General features: G+C 33.7%; 1 protein-coding gene across 5 annotated transcripts in view; it reads right to left on the reverse strand.

The window, feature by feature from the left end:
• Magi2 (membrane associated guanylate kinase, WW and PDZ domain containing 2) overlaps window positions 1-15,330 on the reverse strand; it is a 1,275,072-nt gene that overhangs the window by 888,009 nt on the left and 371,733 nt on the right. For all 5 annotated transcript variants that reach the window (XM_048786215.1, XM_048786214.1, XM_048786217.1 and 2 more), the window contains exon 2: window positions 14,114-14,230. In XM_048786215.1, coding sequence (XP_048642172.1) covers window positions 14,114-14,230 — 117 coding nt within the window. The remainder of the gene's footprint in view (window positions 1-14,113; window positions 14,231-15,330) is intronic.

Raw genomic sequence — 15,330 nt, forward strand, 5'->3', positions numbered from 1 at the left:
TCTCTCTCTCTCTTTCTCTCTCTCTCTCTCTCTCTCTCTCTCTCTCTCTCTCACACACACACACACACACACACACACATCCCCCCTCTTACCCCCCCACATACATTTCACACATATATCTTCAATCTGTCCATCCACTGAATACGTATCCACCCAATACTTAAAGATGTCCAAATTGTGTAGAATTACAGCTGGAAAGCTTCTCAGTAGATTCACAGATTCTAAAATCTAGTCCCTAACTTTAAAGGCCTGGAGGAGAATTTCAGTCAGTGCCTGAAGAGATGAAGAACTGATAACACACATGATCACCAAAAAATCTATATTAACCCCAATTTATATTTTGAAAAAATTATTCTTACTAGAATACCCCAAGTCTCCCTAATAAATACACAAGAAGTATATATAATCGGGCAGAAGTCCACGAGAAAATACATCTTATGGTGGAGTATAGTTAGAACCTGAGAAGCTACAGGAACCAAGATTAATGGACTCAAGTGAGGCAGGATACTTGCACTATGGAGCTGGTGTTGATCATGGGACACCAATGCCTTCATTGGTGTCCAAAAACTTTAACTACGAGGTTCAAGATCCTCTATATTCTTCAATGTCTCCAGTTTTTCCACTCCCATTTTCCTCATGCTCTCACTGTGAGCATTCTCTTTCTAGGGCACTCTCATCACTGTAACTGGGTGATTAGAATTCAATTGTTAAGGTTTTTGTTTTTTCAGTGCTTGACATTTCATGCCCAAGCTTTAACTACTTGACCTTCCTTCTTTGTTTCTTCGACACATTTCTCTACTGCATTGGTTTTCAGCTGGAGATTTTCTTTCTTTCAAGGGACATTTGGCAATATCTGAAAACATTTTTTTGTTGTTGTCACAAATCAGAGAGCAATAAGCATCTAAGGGTATAAGGTAGGGATATCCCACAACATAAATGTCCTACAATATGCAGGGCAGCCCTACAACAAAGAATTATCTACCTCAAAAGTTTGAGAAGCCATACTCCAGAGATGGTTTCACGAGAATATGTTTATAATGTAGTTTCATTTGTCCAGGAGTGATTCTGAATCCTAAACATGCCTCTACCTACCATATGTTGACACACAAAGTTTAGAAGATTAACCAGCAATACGGCAATGTGGCTTCCCCCTGTCCAAGTATGTGGACTTAACTCATTGTATTTGCAAATACTGGCACCAATGGCTATTATATATTTATTCCTTTCATACAGAATTGTTCCCTTACCATCCCATATGAGGACTTTTATAATAATAGCCAGATTTATTGAATATTTATTTTCTACGAGGCACTTTTTTGTGGGTCTTAAATCTTTTAATCCTCATCCTGTGAGGTAGGTACTATCTCATTCCCATTTGATAAATGATGAAACTGAGTCACAGAGAGGCTAAATCGTCTACCTCATCAGAAAATGGTACATCTGATTTTAAATCCAAGTACCTTGCTCTGTGATATTGTATGACCATTCTCATTCTAAAAGGGCAATAATATGCAACCAAATGTAGAAAATTGAATTAAGTTCAAACTCTTCTAACCAGGTTCAAGATCCTTTATATTCTTTACCTTCTCCAGTTTTCTTGACTTACTTACCATCCAATCCCTGGAACATAGACACTCCACTCCCATTTTTCTCATGCTCTTACTATCAGCAGCAAGGATCAATTTAACAGGTTTCAACTGGCATGTCCTTCTAGCTCCTACCATCTTTTCAATACCACTTGATTTCCAAAGTTGACTTAAAAGGCTGGCCTTTTACCTGAGGCTGTCAGCATGGCTGCTGTGGCTCAGATAATATGACTTTTACCATTCTTATTATTTTGAAAAAAAAACACATTAAGGATGTTAAACATATATTTTGTGATGGGTACAATAAAGAGGAATAGATAGAAAGATAAAATGACATGTGATAAATAAAAATAAAAACTTATATTTGTAGGTAGACCCAAACTGGATTAAAGTGTCTACGTTCTAATATTTACCACCTATATGTGAACTTGAATTGAGCTTAAGTCTCCAATCTGTAAGGTGTATATAATATCACCTACAAAGTGCTTGTATATGCCATGTTCTTGATATGGCTCTAGGTGTCTTTGCACAAAGGTAATAATCCAACATAATATTCCCTAATTACTTTAGGTACCATTAACTTCCAGATTTCTTCTAAGAAGCTCTGAATCTATTGTTCCCAGTGTAAGAGTTTTCTTCAAAGATTCAGGGGGCTCAAATTTGTTTTAGAGTAAAAATGTGTTCCTCTAACTAGAAAATTGCAACAAGTTTACGATTACAGGATAATCCAAGAAAACCTTTAGTTTTTGGGGATCTGCTTTGATATTTTATTTCTTTCCTTTTCATTCTTCTCCAAATAATAAGAAATATGGAGCATGAATATATAAGAGCATAGCTGAGCAGTTTCCAAAACTGGAATCATATTGCTCAATTAAAAGTTTAACCATTCTGTCTTTATTGGTCTACATCTTCATGGAGTCCAAAGTCTAGTCATTATTGTTAAGTAAAGATAAATTAACTCAGATTGTCTTAATAATTAATCATCCCCCAAAGCTTTGAGACTGGCTATTACCCTTAACTATAACATAGGGTAGTTATTTTACCTTAGTTTGCTGTATATATTCCATTTACTCATCCATAAAATGAAAATATAATATGTGCCTTACCTAGAGTTGAACTTGTGATAAGGATAATCCCCAGAGAACAGGACCTGTGTGATAATCATTCCATAGAACCCACCCAGTCATATGTACACAGTACCTCTCAATGTTAGCAGGACTGAATTAGAATAAGTCACAATATATGAAAGTTTATAAATTTTTAATCTCTTTAAATTTAACAGGTTATTAAGTGCATTAATGACACTTTAAATTAACAACCACATTTTTCATAACCAATGAATCTGGAAGATAAGTTTTTATGAATATAACCATATTCATAAAGAGGATAACACTCAAATTATGGCATAACTAAAATTACACTTTTATGTTTGTACCAGAGAACCCTATGCCTTTTTTCCAAGCTGATGTTAAGTCAATATATTGGCTTAAATACAAATTTTCCAAATTGTATGTGTATTTTTAATGCATTTCAATCTGCCAGAAGACTCATAGCATTGATTCTTTAATGAACTCTGAGGCATGGAAATGATGATGGGGCCTTAAAAAGCTGCCAGTGTTGAACTCTGATCACAGATATTGTGCCACTCAGTGCTGAAAGCATCTTGCTTCTTTCAAATCATAATTAATTTTCTGTAGTGCTTCAAATAATATATTCAACTCCTCACTTTTAATTAAGATTCCTTTTCTTGCTCCAAATTTAAATTATGTTCTGAAAGCATTTTTGTCAATTGCTTTTTCATGTGAGAAATATAATTATGAACTACATTTTGTGTCACATTCATACTTTTTAATAATAAAGTTGTGAATAAAATGAACAAAGACTCTTACACACATTTAAAATGTCTCATTCTATAAGTAGAGTAGAACAATTCAAGAATACACTGATAATGCACAAGTGTCCCTGTTTTCTGAAGAATAAATACGTTTCCTTGGTAGCTTATAATCAGTTAGCATAATATAAATTAATCATTAGGAGCCTGGACATAAATAATAAAGCAAAAATCTTAACAAAGACTCTGTAAATCTTTTTACTAATATCTGATAACGATTATTTATAGTTAGTATTTGACTATAGATTAACCAAAAACATAGAACTTAAAACATTTGTCTTTTAATAGATAATAACTTTAAGGTTCTCTAATGCTTCTCTATGCCTATGAGGTAATCACTAAAAAGAAACATGTTTAGAGGTGATATCTGCTTTCATAGCAAAAGACTTTACAGGTGTAAAGTGTTTTCTGTAGGACAGTCCCAGTGTTGCTTCCTTAACTTCTCAGGTGTCAAGTAGCAGTTGTGGCAATTGCAGCCTTTGGTGGTAATTTCTCAATTCTGGTTCCTGAAATCTAGTTCTTAGCTGCAGGCCTCAGGGACAGCAATCTTTCTGGTAAGGTTTGTAAACTCTCCAAGCAGTACTGTATTGTTTGAGTATTATTCCTGAGGATTTAATCTGCACCCTCCTTCTGCAGCTTTTCTAGCAGTTTTCTAAACAATGTATTCCCTAAACTTCTTCCTCCTTAAAATAACTTGCGTGGTTTTACTTCCTAAACTGAAGACCGAATGACTCATCATTTGTATGTTTTTTTGCAATATGAAATAGACAAAATATTTCTTGACCATGGAAGGCAATAAAAAGAGAACCAAGGGAGAAAGGGGATAGGAAAGATGAGGTAGGAATGAGATAGACATCATTACCCTAGGTACAGGTATGATTGCACGAATGGTGTGACCCTACTTCATGTACAATCAGAGAAGTGAAAAATTATGTTCCATTTATGGACAACGAATTGAAGAACATTCTGCTGTCATGTATAGCTGATTAGAGCAAAGAAAAAATTAGTTAAAACAAGAACACCGAAGCTTGGCATAGTGAAGCATGACTAGATACACATTGGATCCTTCATGGTTTACATTGCTCACTGATCACTAGGTGTTTTTGTATTAACCTGGATACTTTGAACCAGAATTACAGGATGTAACCAGAAGCCAGGGAGGATCAGTAAGATAGAAGGGTGGATGTTTGCTTTTCAATTTGGTGTCTGTGTGGTGAGCACATCAAGCAAGTTATGCAAACCTGTGCCATCACAGAATTGTGTTGAAAGGGAGTGGATGGGAGTTCTGGAAATCTTAGAAGCTATCATTATACTGAGCCATAAGTAACACTGAGCCTGTGGAGAGTCAGCCATGCTGAGAGTAGAGAATGGTACTCTTAAGCAGAAGTGGCTTTGTTTTTCTTGGTATAATGTTATTAACTCTAGAGTAAACAGTCCTGTTGCCTCTGCCTTGATAACCTCTAGATTAAAATGGGAAGATGTTTGCCACTATTGAATAATGTCACCCATGACTTTGGTCAGTTTGGAGTCTGTAGGGTAATGATATCACTGGGGTCCTGGACAGCAGTTGTGGAGATGTGTGCAATGTAGAGGTCATGTATACCTCACTACCACTTTCATGATTTTTTTTCTCTGCTTTGATGGAAACATTAGATAATCAATGACTATACACATTCAAGCAGTCTTTTGTGTTTTGTAGTCTCCCAAAATTTGTTCAGTATTGTCAGAGAAATCAGAACTCTAAGGACTAAGGAGGAAACATGATACACCCAACAATGTCTTGGCATCAGACAATAAGGAGGAAACATGATACACCCAACAATGTCTTGGCATCAGAGTTACTTCTCATCTATTTACTGACTGTGTGGTTTGGAAAGGGTCCATAACCTCTCAAGCTTAAGTATGCTGATCTGAAAAATGGAAACCAAACCCATTTCTCAAAGAATTGCAAAATGCAATGACATAATAATACTTGCACATAGATATTTGGTAAATGTTCATTCATTTCCTTCTTCTCAATCTACCCTCTTGACCCCCACAAGGATTTATAAAAGAATGCTTGCATGAAATGTCAAGTTAAAGAACTGAAACTTGGGCTAGGATTGTAGCTCAGTGGTAGAATGCTTACCTCAGATATGTGAGGCACTGGGTTTGACCTTCAGCACCACATAAAAATAAGTAAATAAAATAAAGATATTGTGTCCATCTATAATAAAAATATTTTTAAAAGAACTGAAAATGTCTATAAATACTTGCTCTTAAATATTATATATTTGTAATCTTATATTTACATAAGAACTCAGAATATGAAACATATAGAAAGTCTAGTAGAGCTAAGATCAGAAAGTTTTTACAAGCAAGGCTCAGAAAATAAAAAATTAAAAAAAATTATTTATTTATATATTTTCCCCTTTCCCTGAGTATTGAACCTGAGATTGAATCTTGGGGCAAATTACCATTGAATTACACCCTGAGCCCTTTTTATTTTTTATTTTGAGGGTCTCACTAAATTTCCAAGATTGCTGAGGCTGGTTTTGAACTTGTGATCCTCCTAACTCAGTCTCCAGAGTAGCTGACATGACAGGTGTGTGCCACCAGGCCTGGCAAAAAAGTCCTTTTAGATAATTGAGACTCCTTTAACTATTTATTATATTTTTCTATATCAAGTTAACAATACTAATTATTGGAATAATACACTTATCAATTAAATTTTTTATTTTTCTCCTCTTTGATATATTGTATTCAATATTTGTGGCAATGGCATGCTAAAGAAAAGACAATTTGGAACTTGATTGACTAATGGACAACCAAAAGGTTCATTTCAACATAAAAATAATAGACTTGAATTGTATTCAGGACATGAAGTCTCAGACTTCAAATATGCAAGTCCCTGAATGATCTGTAGTTTTTCATCAGTATCAACTAACTGAAAATATAAGAAGACAAATCATAATTCCTGCCAGAGAGGACAGACATATATAGATTGACATTAGTTCCCCACTGCAGTCTTGTCTTTGGAGGACAAGTTATGAAATTATTACTGATGTGTAGGACTGGGTTGTGTTGAGCAGCAAGGGAAACTCTATCCTCATTCCAATGGGGCTTGTGCAGATATTTACTGGCTTTGTTAGCATGAATAGCAACTTTCCTGCAAGTTAGCCTTTAACAAGGAAAGGCAACAGCTTGGAATAGAAACTGGAAACTAACTGGGAATCCATCCAATTCTATACTTCTGATTTGCTTAAGAAAGGCAGGATCCATGTGTATTTTTAAATTGAATTGACTGTCAATCCTATATCAATCTTAACTTTTAATTGCCTTGTTTGAGAAAACCTTTGAACTCTTCTAAAGTTTTCATTTGTGCTGTAAAGTCCTTGACTGCAGTAAGCATTGATCTAGCCTCCCACTAACTAGAACTATTTGGGCTTCTAACCAGGGTCATTCACTCACATAAGTGACATTTATTAAAGTTCAACATTAGAAGGCACTGTATTTCATGTTAAACATCTTTTCATAAGGATTACAATCACATTTTCATAACAATATACCTCATGCTTCAGAAGTCTTTATGTCACATCTCAACTCATTACATATTCCAAAGAAGGAGAGCAATTTTAAAAGCTTTGTATTTCCCATTATGTTTATTTTCTTACCCACTTACTAAACTGGACCATATTTCAGAATTTCATGAATAGTGAAGGCAGATTTCAAGGAACATCAGAGTTATGATGGCATCTTTAACTTGACATTCACAGAAAAATCTGAAAGTACACGCATGGCTGGTTTTATCCAGAACTGTACTTAATTTAAACCCAGCTCTTTATTTTTCCCTGAAGTGTCTGCAATATTTGATATATCTTCAGTTTCCATAAGTTGTTTACACCTGCTTGATATCAAGGGCATTCCATACTCAGAATAATTTAAGCATATTGGAAGAACTAATTTGAAAATATGATAAAATGGAAAAAAGGCAAGCCAGTAGAATCAGAAAACCAGAGAATTTTAGAACAGAAAGAATCACCAGAGTTAATTTCATCCCTTTTTTCCTAAGACCCAGAGGTTAAGGCCTTGGCCAAGTTTCTATAGTTAGTGGCAGATCCTGGTTCAGCACTAATGGCTCCTAATTCTGAGATAAGTGCTCATTCCATAGTTCCATGATGTGAAGTAAATAAAGCTAAGGATTAATGTTCTTTTCTATGACACAACAATGCTAAACTATAATGTGTGAGTGGCTTTGACTAATATACCAATATTAGAATAACAGTAACTTGAATCAGCATTCCTTTTTTTATTGCCGTTTGTCTAGGTGCCTGTGAACTAGAAGTTAACTGTACTACTACAAACCTAAGGTCTTAAAATCCCATGTTAACACTAATATCCATTGCCATCTGCCTACTACTGTTCTTCAGCTTCTTCCATAATCATCTCAAAGTGTAGGTGGTAATCAGTTGACTCTGGAAACTTGGGTAGGTCTGAACCTGACCGAGTCCTAATTCTTTATGTTCAAAGAGTGCAGAGGTTAAAATGAGAAGTATTGATATGCTTACATATGAGCACACAGGATTGTGACTTTGAAATTTGTAGGAAGTAGATACTGTGCCTCCGGAAAGGTGGCTTATTTTCTATTCAAAGTGATGACTAGGTTTTCTGGAAGTGAAAAAATGGCCACAGGCACCACTTATTCTTTGGGCAGCAGCTGGGAACCATGAAGTCCAAAGTTGTACATTCTAACAGCCAACTCCATTTATGGCCCACTGTGGAAAGTCTCCCACTTGTGAAGAATCAAGAGAGAAAGAGAGAGGTGTGGGGGTTGGGGGGGGGGGTAGAGAGAAAGAAAGAAAGAAACACAAATGGGGTAAAACCAAAGGAAAAATTGGGTCACAACTTAAGGAACCAATCAATCAGGGTAAAAAGGAAATTTTATGTGGTTGGGAAGATTAGTATGATTTTCACTATTCATATTTACTGTTCTTATTTTGTGGCAGGTATATTCTTTTATTATAATACAAGTGCTCTATAGTGTCACATGAATAAATCAATGCAATCACTTCTAATCACTGCTAACAGTCTTGTTCCTTGACTTTTCATGTTAAACAATTTTTTGAAGCCAATTCTCTCCTGTACTTTATAAACCAAACTAATGGACATTACCATCTGAGTAAGAAAGACACATTCATTTTGTTTAAGGAAGAGAGGGAAAAAAATATATATATGTATGTATATATATATATATATACACACACACACACATATATATATAGTACTTTTGTCTAACCAACATGGTACCAGATCTTAATATTCTCAATGAGAAGGAGAGGGTAAGCCTATTACAGATTCCTGTAGAGTAACAACACATGTTTAATAAATATGCAAAGCAGACATACATCTGAATAAATAAATGAGTAAAATACTTTCAAGTATTTGCTACTTCTCAGAAGCTTTTTAAGTTTTCCCTTTGGTTGAGTCTTCCAGGGCAGTTTATAAATCTCTCAAGAAATTTAATTTCATCTGTTTATAGATTTCCTTCTACATTGGCCCATAAAGCTAATGACCATATTCATTCTCTAATAACCCTCATTCTCAACACTTAGCACTAAATATAATTAGTATATTTTAAAAAATCAAATTCATTTTCCAAGAACAAAAATCTGGCAACTTGATTCTGAAATAATTTCAAAAGAATATGGTTCAAATCCTAAAAGCAATTTCACAAACGAGTTTCTAAATTGATGATTCTTATTTGAGGCAACAAGAATAACGTTGAAACAGATGTATAATTTACAGTTGTTTTAATATGTTGGTTTAAAATTTGGTTGGGTTGGAAGCTTCTACCTCTATGCCTACATGTTCAATATAGTCCAACCTGAGTCCATCTTAGCATACAGACCTATGTTGTAAAAGTATTCTGAAAACAGAATCAGATATTTTTTTTTAAAAATTTAGGTGTTGATGGACCTTTATTTTATTTACTTATATGTGGTGCTGAGAATAAAACCTGGTGCCTCACACATGTTAGGCAATCGCGCTACCACTGAGCTACAACCCAGCCCCAGAATCGTATTTGTAATCATTTCTAACTCAAGTAAATTCTTCTACTGGGAAAAGATGGGTTCATGTCAGCAATCTAATCTACAGATGAATGCCACTCTCCCTACTTACTCCATGGTCATAAATATTCTTTACAACCTAAATTAAGAGCAATTGGATTTATTTATTCCCACAAAAACATTACCTTGCTGAAAGTCTCAATTTTACCAAGCCTTTAAATAACTGATTTTTGCATAAAATTATTTTCCCCATGGAGTGGACTAAAGACTTCTGACCCAATTTAACCTTCTTTAACAGATATGTGACCAATCAGCTCCTCCCCACTCATTCTTTTTGACCATTGTCTTATATAGAATAATTTAATTAGCAAAAGGGGATGTTTCCCCCATGTATACCTTTATCTTTTGGTTTGTTGGTAATTGTTCCTAACAGGAGACCATTTATTATAAGTATCAGAAAATTAAATAAATATCTTAGAAATCTTACAATTTTATCATTGACAATATTTCTTTTTAATATAGCTTAGTTTTACTAAAAGTACTTTAATATGTAGAAACATCGTTGTGAGTTATACCTCAATCAGATCTTCTGCAAAAGTAATTTCTTTCATCTCTTAAATCTATGTTTTTCATTTTATTCACTCTTTATGGAATAGTTTTAGACTTGAGTTTTATTGATTCTTGCCTTTTACTTGGTATACACTGGTATTTCTTTTAACTTCATATAAATTTAAAATATTTCCCAATAAAACCATCTCACCAAATGATAAAGTATGGTCTTGGGAGAGAAGTTTAATTTTAACTACCTTCCATTTCATTTTGAAACTTTTAAAATTGGTTGTTTGAAGTTCTTCCCCATGTCATCTGGCATACTGGGAGATGTATCTAAAATTTATATCTATGCTCATACCTGCCTCCAAAATTAACTTGTTTCTCTAATAAATATCAAAGATCCAAAGAACTAGGACTTTATCAATAAATTGCAGTGATTGTTTTTTCTCATATTTCAGAAACATGGTCTGTTTAATTTTGGCTGACAGACTCAAGAGTTAATATGTATCATCATTATACTCAGTAGACTGTTAAAATTAAAGAACTTCATTTTACTCTTTAAACACTTGCAAATTATTCCAATATTTTTCAGTATTAATTCCACTAATTTCCTTCAGATACTTTTGAATCTATACTACCCAAGGGACAATTCATGCCGTCTTGACTTTGTACACTTAACATGCTGTGATGAAACTGTTTTATCTACCCTCTGAGGGTTGCCAAGTTGGTGCTTCTGAAATTGCCTTTTGTATACTATCAGAGTAATTAAATACCATGTGATGTACTAAACTCTTTGTAGTAGTCTTTGATCTATATACATATTGCCTGGTCAGTTGTTATCATATCCTAGGATACAACAGTTTTGTATTATTGTCATTTATTATTTCTTCTGAAGTTCAATAACATAAAAATATTATATAGCCTGACATCTTATAGTAGAAAGATTAATTTTCAGTCTTCATTTATAATTAGCTATCACTTTTTAGTATGTCAAATTGCTCTAGAAATTTCTATTTTCCCCTTATTAGTTGTACAATTTAGCATTTGAGAAATCACATATTTAGGAATGAACTTGGGTCTTCAGCAGACATGAATCAGGTTAACTGGCATATGTTTTACATAAATATCATATAAACAGAAAATATTAAGAGTGCATTCCTAAGGTTCTTTTTGTTATCAGATCTGAAGGAATCACAAGTGATCTCATCAGAATCTCTGTGTGTGCATGTGTGTTTGTGTGTGTATGTGTAGTTGGATCTCATCCTTGCTATATTTGCAACAACCCGGTCTATGTGAACAAGTTCTCCTTCCTTGTCTAGAGATATATGTTTTAAAGCCAATTTTTTTTGAAGAAATATGTTCTGAGATAAGATTCTGGGGAAATGAAATGAAAGGCTTCATACAGTCAGTCCTTGCTTATGTGAACAGATTGACAGGATTTTCAATTATTTTAGTTAAACCCCAGTGGATACCAGAACTAGCCACTACCTTCCTCTGCTTACCTCAGAAACCAACCAACAGCCAGACACAGGTTTCCTACAGGGTTTAGTACAGGAGCCAGATTGTCCATAACTGGATTTGGCCAAGCATATATTTGTGTATGAGAGCAGTTTTGTCTCTGGAACCCTAGCCTCTCTTACTCACCGGCCAATATAAGTCTAGCTCTAAGACTTGGCTCCTTTCCAATAGTATCATGGAGAAAGCAGAATTACTTAGTTAAGTATCGCATTATGAAAAAAAATCTACCTTCAACATAGTTATAAGTTGACTATAATTTTATTTCAATGTAGTTATCAAAGACCTATTTCTGATGCCACTGCTAGATTAAAGAAGAGGTGAATGAATACATATTAATGTATGTTTATATAGGAACAATACTATGCCCTTCAATCATACACTGCCCTTTTATTATACTGGGTTTATGAAAACCCTTGAGAATTTTTGGACCCAAGAGATTGTGTAACTAATGTGATTCCATACTCAATGCCAATTGATGTGTTGGATACACATGTAGGTTTCTAAGCCATGGTAGGATTTCTCACATTACTGATGTATTTTTAATGAATAATCTCTGAAAATATCTGATTACTTCATTAAAAGATATAATGAGTAAAGGTAATAGATTTTCCACATCCAATTCATCAGTATAAAAGATATTTTTAATAAAATAAGTCAGAGTCATCTTTATTTTTTTTCACTTTTATGCCAAGTTAAAAGCACTGATAGTGCATGCTGTCATTCATTGGCTATTAAGAGTGGTGGCTGCAAAATCCAAGAATAATTCTTTATCATAATATTCAGATTCATTGTGTTTCTAATTATCTCTTTTGTAGAAACTATTCAAGGATTTCTAATTGAATTTATGACCTTGTACAAAAATCACATCTTGAAACTGTGTTTACTCACATAAATCTAGTTATCTTACCCTTAAATTTATTTTGTCTTCCTAGTCTTTCTTTGGTACTTTAAGAAGAGATGCTTTATTTAAGAGCTTAACTAACTAATGTAAAATTTACTCTCATTATCTTCATATTTAATTAAGACTTTCTTATGTATGTCATCGCCTTAGCAAGGACTACAAGTATTCCTGAATGTCAGCCTCTTATCTATTTCCCTCAGCTTTTAAACATAATAAAGTGGCTGGATTCTTTGTTTAGTATTTCAGATCTCCTTTCTTTCATGTCACAAAAGATAAATTCACACCATTGCGCTGACAACATCACAGCTTTGAAAATTCGTCCACCCATTACCTTATAAACAGTTCAGTCACTTACTTTAATCAATCTTCTTCTTCCCATCACTCCGATGTCAAACTCACAAGTTTAAGAATGCACTTTTCTCAACTTCCAGTTATAAACCAAGAGTCCAAAAGTCTATTCACTTAACTAACAACACACTGAAAGCAAAATCATTTTGACCAACAAGATGTCAGTGAGCAAGTATTCTTTTTTAGAAATATTTAATAGTCAGGCTCTGGCAGTTTTATTTTGATGAACATTCAGTAGTGCTAACAATGGCAAGAATCCACCCCTCCTAAATGGGTGTTGGTTAAATGGCTGGGTGGTTACCTGTCCATCTTCACATCTTCTTGTGTGTTCAGTATTTCAATATAATTATCTATCTATATCACTTACATAGTACTGGTGGTTTAATCCTGGATGTCTAAACCATTTTTTTTTTTGCTTTGCTTATTTGTTTCATATACCCTAGCCAAGTTTTTTCTTTCTTTATTAAGTTTCCCAAGTCCATAGCTTTGAGCTTGTTAATATTTAGGGCAGAGCTAAAATAAAAGGAATACACATAACACCCACAGATCAGAATTTCTGGAGTGAATCTTTTGGAGGTCATAAAAATCTTCCTTGAAGAAAATAATTTTGATATTGATATAAGAGCTAGGACCTAAGTTGAAAAATCATTTATTTATCCTTAAGTTAATAGAAGATTGTCAAATGACTTGAATTTATCATTTCACTTATTCCTGTCATTTAAGGTAAAACAGGAATTTATATTCGTGAACTTCTCCAGGTTGCATAAAAATTATCTGACCCAACATCACCTCCTAAGAGTTCCAGAATACTACCTTTGCTTTTCCATGTGTGTTTTTCTTTTCACTTACTAGATTCCCTTGCTGCAAACCTGAGATGAATTTAGGAGTTACTGTTTAGATTCTATTTACAAAATAGCTGTTTCAACTAATAAATTGAGTTTGCATTCTCCTGTCTCCTGTTGTGGAGTTCTATTTCAATCATGATTCATTCTGAATCACCAAAAGTCTGAACTAGAATCAATATTTTTCAGTACTAACTTGAGAAGCATTAAGATAGATTTTGTAGCTTGAAAATCACAAGTCTCCTCTTTCTACAACTTCATTCTAAACCACACAACCACAGTTATAAGCATTTAACATTTTTACGTCTCAAATAGGTTTTCTGTTCCAAATGCCCACTATGACTTAAATTTCCTTTTAAACAATGGATATAGGACTAAACATCTCTCTACTAACACAGGACGAAAATAACATCACCCATCCTACTCACACGGCACTGTGCGGAGGTAGAGGTTGTCACGGATGATTTGCTGAAGTTCGTGGTCAACAGAACCCTTCTGAAATCGTAAGTTGAGGTAGTGACGAAGGTCCTTATCAACAATTCCTCCTGAAATAATAAAGGTTTTTAGTAAAGGATGTTGGATAATGATAAGAAGTTAATTTGATTATGTTATAAATGTACTCGAGAACCCATTTAAAAGATGAGTTCCTTCATTCTGATCTTTTGACTTCCTGAAACATTTACTGCTTTCATAATCAGACAAATAACATTTGCTGAGAAAACAATTGGTTGTGAGATCTATGCTCAGTGCTTTGCATGTATTCTTTAATTTAGTCTTTATTTAGAGTGAAGCTTATATTATGGTAAAAGTCATATGTTACTCCTGAGCTGATATTAAAACATCATAGTGTATAATCATTTCAGGGATAAAAAAAACCTTTATTTACTTCTTTCCATTCCTCTCTCTCAACCCCTAGCAACCACCATTTTACTTTGTATCTCTATGGATTTGATTTCTCTAGGTACTACATACATGTGAAAGCAAGAATATTAGCCCTTTTGGGCTATTTTATTTTATTTACATTAATGTCTTCAAAATTTGAAAAGATATTAATGTTGTTTAAAATTATCTATGGGTTTAGTTTGATACAAAAGTTAAAACATCTACTATGCAAAGATTAGAGTTTATTTCCTTTATATCTATAAATCAAAGTAATTTTGCTTTCTTATAATACATGTGAAGAGGTTTTTAGTTAGGAAAAAAAAAGATTTTCTTTGGCCACTGATAATAATTTGTAGTCTTTCTGCCATTTTAATTTAATGAAAATCTGGAATACTGGTGAGAAAACCAATAATGTAGGCCTGTCAAAGATTAATTGTATGTTTAAGGACAACTATGTCAAATTATGAATATTTATCTTAAGAGCCTTCCTATTTCTAGGTTGGAAAGATTGAACTATAAACCAAAATACTCATAAAATATAAATAAGAATTCCTGGAATTTCACCTTTTCAACCAATCATATTAGGTTAATTGAACCAATATAAAAAATTAAACTTAGATGAAATAGGAAATCTGTAATAGCTGAAAAATCATATTATCTTTAAGCCTTTTGAATCTCAGAATTAGAATCATATGTCTATTTGCACTACCATGATCAGGTAAAATAACATTACAGAGATGTGCGCAAATTCAACACAAGCTCT

Source organism: Marmota marmota, unplaced genomic scaffold, assembly GCF_001458135.2.
Source record: "Marmota marmota marmota unplaced genomic scaffold, marMar, whole genome shotgun sequence".
Classification (NCBI taxonomy): Eukaryota; Metazoa; Chordata; class Mammalia; order Rodentia; family Sciuridae; genus Marmota; species Marmota marmota.